General features: G+C 38.8%; 1 protein-coding gene across 2 annotated transcripts; it reads right to left on the reverse strand.

Moving 5' to 3' along the window:
- Nucleotides 1-608: 608 nt before the first annotated feature.
- On the reverse strand, nt 609-19,197 carry kctd3 (potassium channel tetramerization domain containing 3). 2 transcript variants are annotated; one of them, XM_083550450.1, is made up of 18 exons: nt 18,759-19,197; nt 13,969-14,022; nt 13,796-13,841; nt 12,209-12,282; nt 12,045-12,103; nt 11,821-11,901; nt 11,512-11,667; nt 9,412-9,505; nt 9,139-9,329; nt 8,944-9,059; nt 8,423-8,510; nt 8,135-8,251; nt 7,830-8,000; nt 7,592-7,747; nt 7,396-7,492; nt 7,101-7,300; nt 5,933-6,068; nt 609-4,902 (listed from the first exon to the last, which is right to left on the reverse strand). In XM_083550450.1, the coding sequence occupies exons 1-18, from the start codon at nt 18,827-18,829 to the stop codon at nt 4,398-4,400; spliced, it is 2,412 nt and encodes an 803-aa protein (XP_083406576.1). In that variant the 5' UTR covers nt 18,830-19,197; the 3' UTR covers nt 609-4,397. The 2 variants fall into 2 exon arrangements, with proteins under 2 accessions (XP_083406576.1, XP_083406575.1); XM_083550449.1 differs by having other exon boundaries at nt 5,933-6,071; nt 18,759-19,195.
- Nucleotides 19,198-21,779: the final 2,582 nt, after the last annotated feature.

Here is a 21,779-nt window from a genome sequence, read left to right on the forward strand (position 1 = left end):
TGCATTTCCGAACCACGATTCACCTTTAATCAACCAGCTATTAATGCAGCACAATGTTTTGTCCCAGAAATCATTTCTGATCATGTGTATGTGTAGGATGCTACTAATGCAAATCTAGCTAGCATGACTCTGTGCCTATTACATAGAGCAATATAGTAGAAATAATTGTGACAATGCCAAGCGAACAGTAAGTATGTTACTGTATCCTGTTAAAGTCTGTCGTGTTTTTTGCGTGTTTCCATAGAGGTTTGGTTTAAACCTGTATGTCATAGCAATAAGAGTAATATCCTGTTCGTCTTGTGCTTCGGTAACTACTTTTCCTTGATGTTTTATGAGATTTTAAAGAGGTTATCAGTATTATTTATTGAGTAATTTATAAATAATTTTTTTCTTTTGTACAAATAAGAATGTACTTTAACATCCTGTCAGGATTTTATATTTTTATATATATATATATATATATATATATATATATATATATATATATATATATATATATATATATATATATATATATATATATATAAATCCTTTTTTATATGACAGGTAGTCATGCATTTATTAAAAGAAAGTGTTTACATGTATTAAAAATCATGGCTCTGAATGCATTCTTGTTTTCTTATTTCTTTATTGTCAGTGAAAGTACAAGAATGTGTACCGTTGTGTGTTTCAGTAATGTACCTTGTGTTAGTATTACATTTTACTTGCTGATCTCCTTTGACTAAAATATAGCTCTGTTGTCAAAACTAACGATGCAGCCGTGCCTCGCTCGCAGGGCCTTGTTATTATAACGTCCTTTATATTAGCAACCATACGTTTTTATACCCGGTCGATTTCAACTTTGACCCGAGCATACGTCATTTGTCCGATCGGGATGACGGGTTTATACATAGTCCTGAAGTATAGCTGCTAATTACAGAAAAGAAGAAAAACATCACTCGCTCGATTTACAATCGTTCGAACCTTCACCTTTAGTAAATCAATTTAGGCTTGAAATGAAAGATTGAAAATAATGCTGAAAGGAAAAATTAGTGTGTAGGACAAACAAATAAGCTTAAATGTACATTAAAAAAAAAAAGGACAGAATCTGATCAATTCCATCCAATTCAAACGTCTGAAATAACTGACATTTCGAACAACTTAAACACGAATAAAACAATCTTGATGTTGTGTCTGTCAATTGAAATAGGTCCATTAGCAAATTAAATATATATATATCTTTTTTTTTTTCACACACTTTTTAAACTTCCACTGCAAGCATGTAAAATACCTTAATAGCATGAATCTTTACATAATGGCTTACGATAATAAATGTATTCATCGTATACCAATGTCAACAGCTATATCCTGTACATTTCATTATTTTAACTGTAAACATAGCGGAGTAAAGCCAAAGCAGAAAGTGGCACACGCTTATGTTCAGAAAGTACAATCAGCTTAGCAGTTGTTATTAAATAGCTTTATCTTATATACATATATATTACACACACACACACAGAGTATCTCACAAAAGTTAGTGCACCCCTCACATTTCAACAACTATTGTATTTTAGTGTCTTCTCAAGGGACAATACTAAAGAAGTGAAACTTGGATATATTTTAGAGTCAATGTGCAGCTTGTATAAAGTACAGATTTACTGTCATCTAAAAATAACTTGACATACAGTCATTATAGTCAAAATAATTCAATGAGGGAATCCTGGATTCCAACATGTTCTGTGATATTTAGAAGCATAACATGATGCCCTCTCTTTAGAAACTGGCCAGACAGCCAGGAGGATTAAGGCAGTGCTAGATAACAATGGTGCTCGCACAAAATATTGACACTTTGGACAGTTTTGACATTCACTTGGGTGTACTCACTTTTGTTGCCAGCTCTTTTGATAATAATGGCTGTTTGTTGAGAACCGTAAATCTGTACTGCTATTCAAGCTGCACATTTATCCACATATCATTCAAGTTTCATTTTTAGTATAGTATTGTCCCTTGATAAGATGCAAAAATGTGTGGGGGTGTACCTAACACACACACACACACACACACACACACACACACACACACATATATATGTACACAATTAGGCGTAACATTATGACCACCTGCCTAATATTGTGTTGGTCCCCTTTTGATGCCAAATCAGTTCTGACCCATTGAGCATTAACTTCATCAATTTGAGCTACAGGAGCGCCTCTTTTGGATCGGACCACACGGACCAGCCTTCACTCCCCACATACTTTAATGAGCCTCGGCCACCCATGACCCCGTTTCCGGTTCACCACTGTTCCTTCCTTGGACCACTTTTAATAGATACTGACCTCTGCAGCCTTGAAACGCAAGAGCTGCAGTTTTGGAGATGCTCTGACCCAGTCATCTTGCCATCCCAATTTGGCCCTTGTCAAAGTCACACAAATGTTTGCCATTTTTTCCTGCTTTTAACATATGTTCAAGGACAAAGCGTTCACTTGCTACCTTGCTATATTTCCCACCCAATAACAGGTGCCCTGATAGAGATAATTAGTTATTCACTGTCAGTGGTCATAATATTATGCCTGATCGGTGTATATCTACATATATATATACTATATATTATACACACACACAGGGTGGTGCAGGGAAACAGGTTTTGGAACTTCCTGCAAAGGAACCAGTGTGACCTGGTTTAGAACCCCTTTGCCATTAGTTATCAGTGGAGAGGTGCGCAACGAGCGTTCGCTGTAGAACCTTTTATCAGAATGGTGATCATGTGAGAGCAGCGTTAAGAGAATTTCGCCGTCATTGCCTGTTACGGCGTCATGATTGTGTCCTGTGAGGAAAAAAAATGTGGAATGTTGTATTATGCCGGTCCTGTACGTTTAAAATAAAAGTTTTGCTGATGTAATGAGTAATGTTCATTATAGGATTGGCTGTGATATGTGATATATTTACTTAACAGGAGATACTCTTCCTTGACCGGTGTTTGACCTAAGCGAAAAACCCATATAGCAATAATAGATCACTTTGTCATTTTTATGGTATCTCCTACTGAACTGTAAACACTAGAAGAACAGATGGTAGACATTTAGAACTGTGTGAGGGAGACATCAGATGGATGAAGATGGACAGGAAAAGCTACATATACAGTTCAAGAAATTGGGAGGGTATATAGTGATTGATAATTTATCTTTTTTTTCTTTTGTTCAAAAAAAAAAAATTAGTAATATGCATGATTGTGTTTTGCTTGTGTAATGGAATTTCAGGTTGGTATTTCACATGTCCCGTCTGCTCATTTCCGATAAAAATACACCACCAAATATTGATCGTGAAGCGCCATTGTTGCTCCGTTCCACAACACGCATCATTGCAGTGTTGAGGTGTTACTACCAAATTTACACAGACGTTATAATCACTATCACCATTCTTATAAAAGGCTTCACAGCAAACGCTCCACTGCTCCAATATAACTAAACTCCTCGTTCCAAAATTCCCCCTTTCCCTGTGCCAACCTGTGTAAAGAGAGACAGCTGTAAGTGCAAATACGGTAATTAGGGTTCGATTTTGTAATGTAGATTCATTCCCTGTTTTAAACAGAGGCATATTATGGCTAGATTACATTGAAAAAGTTACAAATACTTTAAAGACGTTCCGATTTAATGAGTAGCAACGGCATGACGGAGAGAAAACGTGGGTTTGGGTGGGTCGTCGATCTAAACAGGCTCGGGAAAACGTGACCCACAAAACCCAGGGTGAAAACAAACCGTGCGATTAAATAGATTATAAATATTTAAATAGGCAATTGATACTCCATATTAAGCTATTAATAATGGTAATAACACTTATTAGTATACCCAACCCACTCTTTAGTGTTGTATCCCAATACATTAGTTAATACATTTAGTGAATACTAAAATATTCCTTTATCAATCTGCATCTGATTTCTGACCTGCTCTATGAGTGTATTTTCCAATCTCATAATAGGGTTTGATAAACCTGTTTTGCTGAACATGATCGTTCTTCGTGAGCTAGTCATTCAAAAAAAAAAAAAAAAGCCAAGGCACCTGCAAACGTTGAGATTATTCCCATCGTTAAATGTGAAATGAGCAAAATAAAGTGCTTTTCAGACGAACGCAGTGAGTTACCGAGTTAGCTGATGGTAGTGATGCGTTACTTTTGCCTTCGGTCGTTTCTGTTTTAACCTTTACAGGGATTAGAATATTAACTGACACTAAAGTGCTTCAGAATTGAGTAAGAAGTATGCAGTAGATATATTTAAATATTCATTCAACATCGGCTTTAGACACCAGTATCCTGTATCTCTGTGTTTCTTACCAGAGATAAACCTCTTCAGGGATATGTGTATGTCTATGGTAATACTGCTTCGGTATGTATTTGTTATTTATATACACACCCTATTTTAGCGTTCATTCGCTCATGTCCAGACCCCTGCGGTGGCGTGGGGAAGTGGACGCTTTAGTTGGAGAGGGGGAGGCAGTGCTGGACGAGTCGCTGCCTCCTGCCTCACTTCCCACAGACACAGAGCTCAGCTGAGGGACCGGAGGCGCCTTCTTCCGGCTTAGGAAGTTCCCTTCAAACGCTCCTCTCCTCTTACCCTCCGCTCGGCCCTCTAAAGTACCTTCGTCGGATGAGTGCGCCCTACGCCGGTGATCTCTGGGACTGTCCACGGTGCTCGTCGGACTCTCTGAGCTCCTTTTGTCTCCGGTGTCACCGTTGCTGTCATCGTCAGTGCCGCTGCAATGCCCACCGTGTTCCCTCAGGACTTTGGCCAGGTTGAGAGTGTGGATGTCAGGGTAGCTGCTGAAGCTCTCTGTGCGACGGGCACGGGCCAGCAGGGGGCTCTCTCGGTACGGACGTACAGCACCGTATGTGGCATTCTCTGACAAGAGTTCTTGGGCCTGCAGTTGAAGACTGAAAAAAATTGTGATACAGAAAATGTGGGTCATCAAAAGTCTGATGGGATTTTAATTAGTTTCCCACTATACACATTTCTCTATACATTTACTGTATATATATATAATATTTGTCATGATTGTCATGAGTTAACTCGTGATTAATCGCAACTTAATCACACATTTTTATCTGTTTAAAATGTACCTTAAATGAATACTTTTTAAGTTTCTAACACTATAACACATGGGCAAATATGGATGCTTTATGGAAATGTTTAATTATTATCAGTGAAACCAAACTCCCCACAGAGCATGAAGACAAAATATTCAAAGTACCAAGTACATACAAAGTAATTCTAGTGTTTTAAATTATGCAAATCATACGGAAACCAATCTGAACTTTTGCTATGTTTCCACACGTATGGTTTTAATTGCCGGATGTGTGCATCATGTGTGCATCATGTGGTGCTTTTTTTTAATACTTGCCGCATCAGTGAAACAAATGTTTAGTGAAGTAAAGAAAGGACGTCGTGAATGAATGTGTGTCGTGTTGAAGGTTTTAATTTTACCCCTGTTTTTATATTTATTAATTTTATAAACAGAAATACGCACTGAATTAATCAGGCGTTAAGAAAACGAATGCAGTTCAAATGATTTTGCGTTAAAGAGTTATTTTGACATATATATTAAACTGAACATTGAATTCCCACATGCACTTAAACCCTAAAGTTACAATACTTTTAGTGAGACACTGAGTCTCTAATGGCGAAATAATTGCTTTATATATATATATATATATACACACACACACACACACACACCAGTATATACCAGTATATATACACCAGTATTAACCATAGACTTAAATGCTCCAAATGTAGTGATTCAGCAACAATCCTATCTGGTGTATGTACACTGGAATAACAAGTCTTAATAGTCTGAAGAGTATTAAAATAGACCTGTTAGTATTTTCCTGCTCTGCGACATGGTTTACAGTGTGGTTTACTGTGTGGCAGTGAGTAACGTGGGACTGATGCACTGAGTCTGACCTGGAGCAGGACTCTCGGAGTCGGCTGTGGTGCAGTACTGAAGGAGCGGGGCTAATGTTGGGTGTGGCACAGCGTGATGTACTCAGATCGCATTGATCAAGCAGCTTTAGAAGCTCCTCCTCTGTAGGCCCTCCAACTTCTTGAGGCGGAAAAAAACACAACATAGTCACATGTATAGTTTAATATACAACAGAAAGGACAGGAAGAACTAACCTGTCTGGACTCATAAATGACCAAAAATGCATGGTCATTTACGAGGTTATGCATTAAATTATTTGTGTCTATATACAAGTTTTATCTAATCAGATTTTAGCCGTCACTTTATGTATTGCGGAAAAGGCCGGCACTATAAGCACTGCAGGCCTTTTCTACTATAAAACCAATGTTGTTTGAAGCTATTGCTTTAACCAATCAGACTGCGACTTGCTTTCTTCAATGACTTAAAGCTTCAGAACATGTTGGCATTTTCACATCCTTTGATTGGATGGTCAGGGCACGTGCTAATCAGAGCTCACAACCCGCATCTGTTGCAAACTGCACGCTCTAATATATACATGTATGTTAAATAGCTGTTTTTCGTTCCACCGATGATGGAGGAGAAGAAAAGTCGCAGACATTCTTAACGAGGACATTTACAAGACGGACTTTTCAAGAAAAGCCAGACATCACGAGGAAAGGTCAGCCAAATCAGTTCAAAACAGTGTTTTTCATGAACCGTTTATACGTTTTGCGTTTTCTTTCCTGTAGAATTTGCACAAAAACACACAACTTGCCTACATTTTAAATCCCGAGGAAAAGCAAAATGCACTGAAAAATGCATGGTCATTTATGAGGTTAATATCGAAGCTTCTGCAAGAGATGATGTATGCGGCCGGTATGTATGCGGCTGTGGCTGCAGTGAAAGGAGACTTGGTTGAATTGTGTGCATTGGGTTTCTTGCTTCAGTAATGCCATTCATTCTCGCTGTATGAGATTCCTGTCTGTAAGCGTAGCATATACTGCGTTTCTCTAAAATATTGATGCTTTCTATAGCCGTGGTGTCATAATGATGGTATTGAGGTGAACTGATTCTGGCAGAACACCTCTGAAGGCCTAGGTGTGAAACGCACGGCCCGCCACTGACTAATGATAAATAAATAAATAAATAAATAATAGTAATTGAACTCACCAACATCCCGTTTGCTTTTGCTGTCGTTCTTGTTCGCCATGTCCATGGCCGTGGTTAGATCCCACATCTGGATGCTGCCGTTAGCGTGGCCGGTGAAGAGGTAGCGACGTGGCCGGGAGCCCATGCGACTGGAGCCCTCGCACTCGCGCACTGTGAAACACGTGATGGTGGTGCTGTCCACTGCCTGCACCTCACAGATCCTTTAGTTGGACATGCAGCCAGGTCGAATAAGCACAGATTTGAGAATCGGAAAACATTTAGTAGATAAAATTTGGCGGTGATTTGAGGGGTTTACCTCTTTCCAGTGGAGGAGAGACGCACAAAGAGTTTGTTGGTTATCGGAATGACTTTCTGAATGAACACTTGTTGGTCGTCTCTCTCTCCAAATGGTCCTGTATGGGTACAAACACCCCATTTGTACAAACACACCAAGGCTAGAGACATTCTCTGACGTAGATTCGGGTTTTCAAAGTCCTTTAGGGCATAGTCACCTATGTCGTTGCCGGAGGAGTAGCTGCTATGGCTCTCCGTCTCCTCCAGCGAGATGATCTTGAAGGAAGCCAGTGGCGTGGACCCAGGCTGAGTGGAGATCATGCCTCTAAAGCGAGTCACTGTCCACGTCCTCACGTGGTTATTGTCGGCACACACTGTAGCACAAAATCGTGGAATCATCATCGTCGCAGTGTCAACGAGAAAAAGCGGATTTCCGAATAAGTATTTTAGTGTTACCTGATACGAGGTGTTTCTCAGACAGCATAATCTTGGTGACAGGGCTGCGATGGACCGTGAATGTCTGAAACAGCTGAGGCCCCGATCCAACCGTCTCGGGGTGCTGCACTATCACACGCACTGCACCTGAACTAGTGCCATACGCGATCTCGATCCAGTTTCCGCTCACGCCTGTGGAAAAAAAAAGTGTAGCTCTGTAACCAACCTCAGTTGCTCTGTTTCAAGGGGAAATGTTTTAACTGTCTATAAACAGCGATTGTGATTATAATTTCTGCGTTTAATCGCACAAAACGCAGGTCACCTACTGGTTTTAGGTGTTAAGTACACACTGAGAGCTGTTATGGCATCATTCGAGGGGTCGTGGTAGAGCTCGGTCACCAGCAGGTCATTGTCCTTCATTCTCAGTGGGAACTTCTGCATGTCTGAAAAAAAAATGCCATGGATTTTCTTGCAACTTCACATCTTGTGCATTGATGGCTGAAAACTAGTTCCTCTTTATGATGTAACCTATGCACAGTATATGCATTTACAAAGTGCGTCAGATCAGTGTAGTGAGCGCAGTTGTTACCTCAGCACACCTGCCAGTGGCTTACCAATGTAGTAAATGGAGCCATTGTTGCATCCAAGAAGAAGAAAGGATCCAGCTGTGTCACAGCTGGTGATGGGTACTACATCCTGCACCTGCACAACAAAAACAGTGTCTTATCTCGTGACGACACACTCGCATGAAAAGCACGTGAATTTCCACCATATCATTTAAATGGTCTTTAGGACTAGTGTACATTAATCTGTAATTAACATTGATTTGTAAATGTTGAACTCTTTTCTCGTGACAAGCTTCAAAATCTTGACAGTTCTAATCTGATCTAAGCACTGATTTCATGAGGATATCAGAGTTATGCAGGTGTGTTGATGATGTGTTCTTTGTCATCTACAAATGACCTCTTTTCTTGTCAAAAGTATTCGGTTCTTCATTCATGAAACTCATAAAGGAACTCGTAAAATGTTACAAACAAAGGAACACATTTTTATTTTAAACGTAGTTTAATCGAATTTTATTCTTGTTTTTTTTTATTATTGTTGCTATACACACATTTAGTATGAATGCTCTTACTTGCCAATGCTGTGTCACTGCGTTCCACACACCGACCTTCCCAGTATGACTGGTGGCAACCAGCTGACTCCCAATGAAGAAAAGAGAATCAACAGGCACACCAAGACTGAACACACCTTCAGAGATAAACATAATCAAGTCAAATCAGGAAAAGATTTACTATCAGAATTATTGTTTAAAGCCCCTTTCTCTCACCTATCTCATTGCCACTTCCCCCATCCTGGATACTCCATAAGATGATCCTGCTCTCCGACGACACCGCGACCATCTTGTCTTTGTCACCATGAGGACCGCCTACTACTTTCGCATTTAGAGCGACGCGCTCAATGACCCAGTCTAGGTAAGGACTTGAGAACACCTGCTGCCATCCTGAGGATTCCTTTATCCTGTGGAACAAGACGGATCAGAAGAGTCAAATCCAAACGATTTGTTTTCCGAATTTCAGTCAAGTTTTTAGCCGAGTTTTACCTGTAGCAAATGACGAAATGAGCGTAGGCAGCAACTATCCAGTTGTGATGACCAGCAACAATGAGCACCTTTCTGGGATCAACTGCTGATCCAGCTGAGTGAAAGACACAAAAAAGCGTTTTAGCTACACTATTTTTTGTGTTGCGATTATTATGGTTTCCTTTAGAATCTAGGCTTAAATCACTGGGCTTGGGCCATTTTAACTAAAGATAAAGCATGGTCCTGAGTTTTCAGTGGATTTTTAGAGTGTCACAGCGTCTTGCAGGAACAGATTTCGATCAATGACACACATTCCTAAAGAAATATTTAGAACAGGTTGATTTTTGATATTTAACACATTGCAAACTAACTTCTAACATACATTTACAAATGTCAAACGTAAAAAAAAAAAAAAAAAAAAAAAAAAGTTACACAATAATATTAACTATAAAAACAGAATTAATAAGAATTCTCTATCCAGGGGTGATATTCCAGGTGTTCACAGGAACAGACTTCCTGAACTTCTGGATTATGATTCATGGCATTTGATAGAAATGAAGGAAATTCTAATCTTCCACTTGAAATCCATTTATAGTGATTAGATAGATAGATAGATAGATAGATAGATAGATAGATAGATAGATAGATAGATAGATAGATAGATAGATAGATAGATAGATAGATAGATAGATAGATAGATAGATAGATAGATAGATAGATAGATAGATAGATAATTTCTTCTTTACTTACATTTTTATTACAATAAAATATTTAAAATTTTGTTACAATTTTTAAATAAATTTTAAAATAAAATGCCTGCTGGGTTAAATAATATATAAAATAATATTTTGTACACTTTTATTAAAATAAAATGGAATAAATCAAATTAATGCAATAGACTTTTTTATTATATTGATTACATAAAATAAATGGAAAATGTGTTTTACATTTAATATTTAATTCTCTAAATATACTGTATGTTCTACTTAACTGTTCTACTTATTTCAGCATACTTTAACAAATGTTTTTATTCCTTCCATCCTTCATAAAACGCTAAAAAAATCCATAGTGTTACCCAAGTTAGCCGCAAGCCAACAGAACAAACTTGCGGTCCGCCACTTAAAACGTTCCTGGGGGAAGCTCAGATTTTAACTATGTTCTGCACATAGTTTCCCTGTGGGATCAAGAAAGTATTCTGATTGTGATTGATTCTTCTATATGTACATAACCTCAGATGACAACTAGGGTGTAACGGTGCACGTGTACCAAACCGACGCCCTGTACCAAAATATAGAAATATGTGTACCGTAAAACCCCTAGTGGTCACCTGAGGTTATTTACATATAGAAGAATCAATCACAATCAGAATACTTTCTTAATCCCACAGGGAAATTGTTGGGTTACAAAAAAATTTAAGAATAAAGTCAAATTAAAGTTAAGGAAATTGTAATAAAATATGCATATTAAGTTTTATATTAAGTATAGATGATGCTGTACAATTAATGAATTTCCAATCTTACTGAAATGTGTAGCAGTGAAACAGATGGCAGAAAAAGTCAGACTACAATGGAACAGTTACACAAGTTATTGCACATGTAAAAATTACTATTATTAAATACAATTATTGCAAATAAGTGTGACATAACAATCGATAGCTATATCTATAACTATATCTATATTGTCTATGAACGTTGGTAAAGTTTTAGGCACTGATCAATAAAAAAAAAAGCCAGGTGAGATGAAAGGCATGCTGCTATGATGCTACTGTAGACTGTAGACAAGATTCTGTTACTAAATACTTTCGAAGGGGAACCTATTTTTCTAAACTAACCTCAATTTACTAATAAAAGCTCAGTGATTTTACTGGCTGGGTGAAAATAGCCTTTTTTTTTTTTTTACTTATTGTGCTAGTTAAAGGACTGTATCATGTAATTTATACAGAAAAGATTTAAAGCATATTCAATATTAAGGCCAAAACTCACAAACAAGAACAACTGAAAGGTTTTGATTAGAGCACAGATTTGATAACAGCTCATAAATTTTAGATCAGACACGAGATGAAATGGAAAACGTACAACATGCAGGATTCAAAGCTGAGATGTTCAGAGGGAGTGTACTCACAAAGTCTCGTTGCCCCGTCCAATCCGTTGGGTCCAGGGAGAGATGTGTGCAAGCATGATCGCAAGAAGCCCCCGTCTGCTCCGCTGGTGCCTGGGTACTCGTCCTGGATTCCAGCAGCAGCACTCTGCCCACTGGCAACCTTGCGAGGGGGGATAGCTGGAAGAAAAGTGACATAAGCGAAAGGTCCAACCAGTGCTGTGACTGACAGGAAACATTTTTTTGGGCTTGGTTTAGAGACCAACATCAAGCTGTGCAAGAATGTATTAGGTCATCATGAATAGCGTATCTGAAGATCTGAGAAACGGCTACCTGGTGGTGGGAGGTAGCCATGAAAAAGCACACTTCCACATGATGATCTCTCTAGCTCCTCGCACAGCAGCAAACGCCGAACTAACCGCAACGGTAGGAAAATCAGCACAAAATAGGGGGAACAAATCCCAAGCGAAATCATAATGCATCTACATTCATATTCAATTCTCTTGTATTCACATCTTAAAAAAATATTTTTAAAAAATAGGAGAAAGAAGTCATACCTAATGGTGTAATCCCATAAAACTCAGCTTCATGGCGCAGAATGCTTATGCTGACCCCTCTAAAACCAAAGTGGACACAAAAAGAACCTCAACATTTTCGCCATTCGAATTCCAAAGTTAAAACTTTAACTTTTAACTGTTAAAAAGTTTAACTTTCGCCTTACCTTAAATCTAACTCTTTAGTGCGAAGGAAGTTCAAAATGGGCACAAATGCGGTCGGGTCCCTGTCGATAAATATCTACAGTGCAAAAGGGTACATTATCAGTTGAACTGGACAATCAGGCATCTTATCAGGCATACAGTAAATCATGCTGAATGAAAAACATTTACATTTACGGCTTTTAGCAGACGCCCTTAACCAGAGCGAGGTACAAAAGTGCTTTGAGTCCCTATCAATAAATGACTCAACACTTGTTCGATAATTACAAACTTAAGATACCATCAGCCTACAACTCAGAGGATTTTTTTTAAACAAAGCTAGAAAAGTGCTTGTTTAAGTGTTTCAGGAAGAGGTAGATCATTAACCGTTGATCAAAGATAGCCAGTGACTCCGTGATTGGACATCTAGGGGAAGTTCATTCCACCATCTCGGTGACAGAACAGAGAAGAGCCTTGGGTATACTTACCTCTTACCCTGAGAGAAGGTGGTACTAGTTAAGCAGTGGGAGATAATGAGGTGATGAGGTCTCTGAGGTTCATTTTTGGCTTTGTAGGCAAGCATCAGTGTTTTGAATCTGATACGTGCAGCTACCAGAAGGCAGTGGTGGGAGCACAGCAGTGGAGTGGTATGGGAAACTTGGGCAGGTTGAACACAAGTGGCGCAGCTGCGTCTTGGATCATTTGCAGTGGAGAAATACCGTTAAAAGGTCGACCTGCCAGCAGAGAGTTGCAGTAGCCCAGTCTCGAAGTGACAAAAGACTAAACAAGCATCCTAACAATCAGTGTGGACAGAAATGGTCGAATCCTTCTGCTATTGTAGAGAAGAATCCGATAAGAGCGAGTCAAATTAGCAACATGTGAGGAAAAAGACAGTTGATTGGCCATAGTTACCCCAAGGTGGCGAGCAGTGGCTGAAGGGGGAATCAGAGAGTTGTGTAGAGTTATTCTGAGATCCTGACCTAGAGATGAATTACCTGTGATGACCAACAGTGCTCCCTGAGACTAGGGCAAAAATTAGTCTGTAAACATTTTGATTCCACCTCGTATAATGGTTAGGGTAAAGACTCAGCATTTTATACGCCTTACATACAGCACACAGGGCATTTATTTATTTATTAAGGATTCATCATATCCATATCAGTCACTGCAGTAGTGAAGAAGCCAGACACTGTGTGTATATGATAAACCATAACGAGTAAGTGAGCCTTGGAAATCCAGTGTTTGGGTTTAAAGGCGTTTAGACAGCAGTTGTATCATGGCTCTTGATGACCACTTGATGAATCAGGGACCCAAAAATAGTGGTCTATTGCAATCCGAGCCGTACGCCAACAAAAGTCAGCATGTAATCCCAGAGCAGCTAGCTGGCTGAGCAGTGAGGGATTTGAGCTAATAACACTAACAGGAATTTGACCCCACTGGTAGATTGAGGGGTAAATGGATTCCAATCCCAGTGGTTCAAAACAAAGCCACAGAATTATGAAATAAGGCTGTGGTATTAAAGGTAATTTACAGAAATGTTTTTGGAAGGTGTCAGCTGTTTGAGCATGACAAACATTAGACCCACAATAAAAAAATAAAAAAAGTAAACTTACAGCTCCAGTTTCATCCCTAAGCGTCGATATTCTCCCACTGAGTAAGCTAAAACATAAAGAGAAGGTTTGATTAGGACCACACCACCACAATCCTGTTTCAGATGTTTTCTTTTTCTTTCTTCTGCCTCAAAAAATCAAAAGCTATTATTTGACAAGTCTTCTCACTATCCTACCTTGAGAAGAAAGAGTCTGGAATCCACATAAGAGTCTGTCTTGAGGTGCTAAACCTAAAATACAATAAAATAATATGCATGTTTGTATGTATTTATCATCTCATTTTGCAGTGACAAGAATCAATGAGGATGGAAACAGTTGTAGACCACCATTCTATCCGCAAAAACATTAAAACAGGATGTAAGGCTGTATATCAGCAATTATTTTGAGCACTGACCCAAAATGAGGGACGTTCAGGAATATCACCTGAAGCTAGGTAACAAATGCCAGCGCCAAAAACATGCCTCAAATCTTAGAATTAACTGCTCCTCCTCCACAAGTCATCCCATCTTAACCAGATTTGGCTTACACCATCTTGACTAGAGATTGCTGGGACTATCGGCAAAAATCCATATAGATATTTTTTCCAGGTTGTGTTATACCATTCAAGAGTGGCCTCGAGAGGTGAATGACTGACACCTCATGCTGTTTTCCTCATTTTTTAATTTTGGATGGAACTCTTTTACACAAAACTTGGTAGGCGTCTTCAGGACTATGAGCTGAGGCTCTGCCATGAACTTCTTGCCTGCTTCACCTACTGCTCGTAAGTTACAATAACATGCTTTTAATAATTAAATCTAAATGCTATTATTTATACTCCTCCTCTATTTTTTTCCAATCTTTTCATTTTTCCAAGAATCAAATTATTATTGAAACCCTGCTACCCATTTTGTTTATCTAGACTAGAAATGCCCAAACAAGGTCCCTCCTGCCAAAGTTGGCTCACCAAGTTGACTTGTTGATGGCCATGCCATATATCAGAAAAGAGGAAAAAAGCCACTGATACAGATCTTCTTTTATAATTCATCATTTTAATATAACATATTTAGTTTTATCATTAAGCTCCAGAAATGAAAAGTGGAGAGAATATTCATGAATTTGCCCAATTTGTGGAGAAAAAAAAAGGGAACAGCTTAATGTTTCCTATTTATTCATTCATTCATTTCTAAATATTATGAAATCATATGTTAGGGGAACTTTTTATCATTCATTTTGGGCCCCTCTAAACTAGACCTTTCACTCTACAGTCAAGGATTGGGCAATATAATGAAAATAAATTAATTTCCAAATGTTCAATATATCTCTTGATATTTTTGCATTTTCTCTAAAACAATTAAGAAATAAAAAAAATTTACCTCCGGCACCATTAAAATACATGATTGTTAGATGGACCAGCCATTGTTACAATGCACATACGAAATGTAAAGTTATTATGAGGTAGGTCTTCTAGATTTAGCTTCTGTTTCACAGACTGGAAGTGGTAACAAAGAGCGATATCTGAGTTCTCTGGATCTCTGGACAGTACATTTGTGAGACAGATTTGTGGGTGGAATATGTACAACTTTGTCTATAGCAGCTACCAGGTTTTTCCTCTGGACACACAGGGTATCATATCTCTGTGTAAAAACTATAGATGTAATTTCATGGCATGCTGCAAGAGAATGCATCCACCAGATTCTTCAGCAGATAAAGAAAAGACCAGCCGTGGGTTGTTCTACCAGGATTTTACACAGCTTGCAAAAGACGTCATCAATAACCTGCCTGATTTATCTCAGTGTCACATTAAACCATAACTGCTGATCATCTTGATGAGATGGCGAACAACATAGACCTTATCCTCACTAGCACTTTAGACACTGTTGCCCCCATCCGGTTAAAAAAGGTTCGAGAACAAGCACCTGCACCTTGGTATAATAGTCATACGCATGCCCTAAAGAGAACAACACGTAATCTGGAGAGAAAATGGAGGAAAACTAAATTGGAGGTATTTAGAATTGCGTATAAAGACAGTATGCTTAGCTACAGACAGGCGCTAAAAGCTGCTAGAGCTAAACACCTGAGCAAACTCATAGAAAATAACAAAAACAATCCCAAGTTCCTTTTCAGTACAGTCGCTAAATTAACAACAAATCAGGGATCTGAAAAATGTGTTCCATCACAGTTTAGTAGTGAAGACTTTATGAATTTCTTCACTGAAAAAATAGATAACATTAGAAAAACAATTGTGGCAGTTCAACCTCTGACAGCATCTCCCGACACAATCGTACTTACAACCCCACAACTACACTGTTTTACATGTATAGGACAGGAAGAGCTGTATGATGCTATTATGAAAGCTAAATCAACAACATGTCAGTTAGATCCAATTCCCACTAAACTACTGAAGGAAGTGTTATATACAGCTGGTGAGCCTCTTCTCAATATTATTAACTCCTCACTATCGTTAGGTCATGTCCCTAAATCCCTCAAGTTAGCAGTTATTAAGCCCCTCATTAAAAAACCTAATCTGGATCCAAACACGCTATCGAATTACAGACCAATTTCAAATCTCCCATTTATGTCTAAGATTTTAGAAAAGATTGTCGCTGCCCAGTTATGTAACCACTTGCAGGAGAACAATATCTTTGAAGAGTTTCAGTCAGGTTTTAGGCCCCATCATAGCACAGAAACTGCTCTAGTTAAAATCACTAACGACCTGTTTTTAGCTTCAGACCAAGGCTACATCTCCCTATTAGTTTTACTAGATCTTAGTGCTGCGTTCGACACTATAGATCATGATCTTCTCCTCGATCGCTTACAGAATTACATCGGTATTCAGGGAAAGGCATTAAGCTGGTTTAAATCCTACCTGTCCAATCGTTACCATTTCGTAGATTTAAATGGAGAGCTATCCAGGATAATGCTAGTAAATTATGGCGTGCCACAAGGGTCAGTTCTAGGACCCCTGCTTTTTACAATATACATGCTTCCATTAGGAAATATTATTAGAAGGCATGGAATTAGCTTCCATTGTTATGCTGATGATACCCAGCTATATATTTCATCCAAACCAGGCAATACAGCTCAATTAGCTCGCATAACTGAGTGTGTTGAAGAAATAAGAGATTGGATGACCCATAACTTTCTGCTATTAAATTCTGATAAAACGGAGATTTTGCTCATCGGCCCAAAAAATAGTACACAGAAGCTCCAGCATCTCAGCCTGCATTTAGACGGTTGTTCTGTAACTACTAGTTCAACGGTAAAAGACCTAGGAGTTATTTTAGACAGCAACTTATCTTTTAAAAATCACATCAATCAAGTTACAAAACCAGCCTTCTTTCACCTTAGAAATATTTCTAAGCTAAGAAATATGTTATCTATATCTGATGCAGAGAAGCTCGTCCATGCGTTTATGACCTCTAGAATAGACTACTGTAATGCATTACTAGGTGGATGTCCTGCATCATTAATAAACAAGCTTCAGTTAGTTCAGAATGCCGCAGCAAGAGTTCTTACTAGGTCAAGAAAATACGATCATATAACCCCAATCTTATCGTCCCTACATTGGCTTCCTATTAAGTTTCGAATAGACTACAAACTACTGCTACTCACTTATAAAGCACTAAATGGTTTGGCTCCCATGTATCTATCCAGTCTTTTAACACGCTACAATCCGTCACGCTCCCTGAGATCTCAAAACTCTGGGCTTCTAGTAGTTCCTAGAATAGCAAAGTCCACTAAAGGCGGTAGAGCATTTTCACATTTAGCTCCTAAACTCTGGAATAGTCTTCCTGACAGTGTTCGGGGTTCAGATACACTCTCCCAGTTTAAGTGCAGATTAAAAACATATCTTTTTAGCAAAGCCTACACATAACACACATCACACACATCACATCACAACCTTGTGCTCCAGAATATATGATTACATGCACATTATCAACTTGTGCTGTTAATATCATGAACAGCAGCTACGCTAATTCCTCTCCACTGCTTCTCTTTCTCTCCCCATCCCGAGGCATCCTGAGGTTTGGCCAGCTCCAGTCACGTCCCACCTCGTGAAGATTATGGACCTATGGATGATCATGGAGAAGTAGATGCCGAGTGTTTAAAGGCCCTGGCATGGAGAAGCTGATGCTGGATCTATGATGATCACAAATTGTTCTGTATTGTTGAAAGATTTATGACCAAACTCTTGATGTCACCCATATGAGGATGGGTTCCCCTTTGAGTCTGGTTCCTCTCAAGGTTTCTTCCTCATATCATCTAAGGGAGTTTTTCCTTGCCACTGTCGCCACGGCTTGCTCATCAGGGACAAACGCACACCATTCACCTTCACTGTTGTTTTCTGTAAAGCTGCTTTGAGACAATGTCTGTTGTGAAAAGCGCTATACAAATAAACTTGACTTGACTTGACTTGACTTGACTTGACGTCTAGTTTTACCTCCTTCGATGACAAGATCGTACCCATCTGTGCCACTTTTGGAAAAGGTAAACTCAATCTCATTCACGATATTCTAACAAATTGACCACAATATTATTGCTGATATTTGATGTATATTTTATACATTGCCCAGCCCTGAAAAACACTACAAATAAGGCTGCTTAGCATTATTTCTCTGCTTTCCTTTCTTTTTCTTAGACAAAAGCTGTATGAATGTGTGACTCACTAAGTCTTGCCTTTTGCCAAAGAATTTGATGTAAAACCAGACAGCAATGACTTTCACAAACAAATCCCACCATTACCCAACACTCACCAGCTTTATCAGGAAAGTCTGAGCATGCACAGTGATCAGAATGGTGTGTTTGGTCCATATGAAGTCCATGAAGCTAAATAAGGGATCATCTCATCTATAACATGTATCACTTGCATGCATTCGGGACTTGGTTACACTGATGTGTCACAAACCGGTAACTCATTTTCGGGGTTTGAACACAATTAGTTTGCTTTTTGATTTTTGGAAACCTTGTCTTTGCTTTGAGCCCTTACCGTGTTCCTCCGACGTTCAGCTGGATGATGTCACCCGGTCCAGATGTTGGGCCGTTACACACTTCGGCCATTCTGAGTGCGCACGGTGTTCAGCAGCTCGAGCTCTCGGTCCCGTTACCTTTCTGGGGCGCGTGTTTTTACCAGGAACTCGCGGAAAACATCAGGGCCGCTCCGTGGGAGTCTCAGCACGCCGTGTCCCCGCAGAGTCCCCGCAATGTCCCAGCAATTATCCCCTCTGTCCTAACACATATCCATATAACAGACTCACCGAGGAGGCGGGGAATCTATTTAATGAAACAGCGGTTATTTGTTTGTTTGCGTGTTTATTTATTTGTTTTTATGTAATTTTTTTCCCAGCCTGCGCGTCATGTTTGGCCGCAAAACGAAGCTGGCCGACACCGACGTCGTGCACTACCAATCAGAGACTCCAGCGTCAGGGCTTCCCCCGCCCATTGACACAAGCCCCGCCCACGACACTCCTATTGGCTGCCGCAGACTTGCTCAAGCCGTCAGTCATTTATTAATGGGGCAGAGAGTCAGCGAGAGGGCGGTTCCTATTTATGACGTCAGAAAGCTGAATTCCTCATTGTTTCACCCAAACGCAAGGAACCCCATTACAGTAAAATAAAATGATATTGAGGTCATTGTTATGACCTCATACTTAAATCTAATAAACTAATAGTTATAATAATTAACTATAAATGTACATAACACATACACGATCAGACATAACATTATGACATTATATAACATTATGCCCAGTGAAGTAAAAAACACTGATTATCTCTTGATCATGGCACCTGTTTTTAGGTGGGATATATTAGGCAGCAAATAAACATTTTGTATACAAACATGATGTGTTGAAAGCAGGAAAAAATGTATGCATGTGAGAAGCAAAGGCCGGTCCAATCCAACAGACGAGCTCCTGTAGCTCAAATTGCTGAAAAAGTTATTGTTGTTCATGCTCAAACGGTCAGGAATGTTTTGGCAGCAAAACAGGGACTGACTAACTAACTAACTAACTAACTGTTTGTCTGTCTGTCTGTCTGTCTGTCTGTCTGTCTGTCTATCTAGAGGTAGATTAAGTCGGCTCCCCTCTAAAGGTCCAGGTACCAAATTCATGGCCCGCGGGGCCGACTTAATCCACTTCTTAATACCACCACTATCATGTCGCAATTATAGAAACCATCAAAATTATACAACAACGCAATATAACAACACGTGGCATTACAGAAAGAGAGGCATTTCACATATGGAGGGTGAATACCATTTTTACTAAAGCAAAAAACCCAGTTAAGACTCCAAACCTCTACACTACAACATCAACTGTGCCACGTACATCACCTGGAGCAGTTCAGAATCAATATTTGTCTAATAACATGACAAAAACATAAAAATTTAAATAAAATACAACCTACTCACCAGAGATGCATAGTCATAATTTGCACCGCTCCTCAGAAGCTGTAAGCCAGTGGTACTGCTCATATTCACTGGTCTGGAAGTGGTGAACTAATCATTTCCCGGGCTGAGACAAGCTAGCTAGCGTCGGGGTTGGCCGACATCTCCTAACGATGTTTAACTTTTCTTGGAAATTGATTTTTCAAAATGTCCGAGACCAAATCAATTTCGGTTTCTCCGTCAGCGATTGTGGGCATAAAAAAAGTCTAACTCAGATGTATTAATGCGTGAGGCGAATACGAAATCTGATATGTTAAAGAATCAGAGCTATTTCCTTAAGGAGACTATGGTAAAAGGGCCAGCAGTACTGACTTTGAAGGCCCTGGGCAGATTAGATTGACATGGCAGCACATAGAGGCTGAAATCTGATTGGACAAAAAACTCTAACATACACGTACTGTAAGTAGTGCAGCCAAGAGAAACACTATAAAATGAAGAGAATAAACTGTTGGGGATAAATTAATACAATTTCTTGGAACACATACTAGAATTTAGGTTGTATATGTAGGTCAGTGCTTCTGATAGTGTTTAGGCCAGCGGAGAAGGTTTGCTGGCCCTGATGGCCCACCATTGATATACTGTATATATACACAGTGGTGCAAAATATTTGAGTAAATATACTTTGTTGATGTACTTAGTTATTTTTTGGCTACTTTGTAGTTTTACTGAGTATCAAACATATACGCAACTTTTACTCTCTACTCAAATACATTTATGTTTCAATATATGTACTTTTTACTGCACTATATTTTAATTGACAATGACCGTTACCAGTTACATTTTGCACGGTATCTTTATCTGCCGTGGCTTTTTTATTCTGCCGGCCTCATTTTCAATCCAAAAAAAGAGCTCGAATAAATTTTGAAAACTTGGAGAGCCAGCTTTTGTTGAAGTTTATAAAAAAATATTGCCCCTTTCTGAGACTAATAAAGTGCATCAAATCACAGTCAGCTCTGAATATTTGTTTTTTCTTTATCAAATATGAATTACTTTTATTATTTTTATATATATATATATATATATATATATATATATCGAATACTAATGGTTTTCCACTTTGTGACATCATACTGTTATTTTATTTGTAGTAGAAAATATATATACATCAATAATTCTTTACCACTTTGTCTTTTTTCTGACAGACATGTTTGATGTTGAAGAGGCTGTTGTGTTGATCTTGGGTAAAGCAGTGTTTTAGAAATAAAACATAAATTATAAATGAACTGTTTTATGTTCAGACTTTTGTTGCCACATCCCGACATTTTCGAGATGTGTTGCAGCCATCGAAATTAAAATGACCTTGTTTTGTCCTTAAAATGGTTTATATATGGTTCTATTGCGAATAAAATATGGGTTTATGAGATTTGCAAAGCATTACATTCTGTTTTTATTGATGTTTTACAGTGTAAAGTTGTACAGTTTTGGAATTGGGGTTGTATATTAATCATTTAATGGGGTCCTGAATCATCCTTTTCCTTCTCTGGTTATCGTTTCTGTGGTTATAGTCAGTTTTAGTCATCTACCCTCCCTGCTTTCACAATTGTGCTGGTTAGAATTCTGATT

This window comes from Silurus aristotelis, assembly GCF_946808225.1.
Source record: "Silurus aristotelis genome assembly, chromosome: 9".
NCBI classification, from domain to species: Eukaryota; Metazoa; Chordata; class Actinopteri; order Siluriformes; family Siluridae; genus Silurus; species Silurus aristotelis.

What these genes read in the sequence shown, in the direction of transcription:
- kctd3 (XM_083550449.1), bottom strand. Translation starts at nt 18,829, where the DNA reads ATGGCCGAAGTGTGTAACGGCCCAACATCTGGACCGGGTGACATCATC. An exon ending in CTGAACGTCGGAGGAACACG is followed by an intron (nt 14,023 to 18,758) that starts GTAAGGGCTCAA and finishes ATTGTATTTTAG; the next exon opens with GTTTAGCACCTCAAGACAGA. An exon ending in TGAGAAACACCTCGTATCAG is followed by an intron (nt 7,748 to 7,829) that starts GTAACACTAAAA and finishes TTTGTGCTACAG; the next exon opens with TGTGTGCCGACAATAACCAC.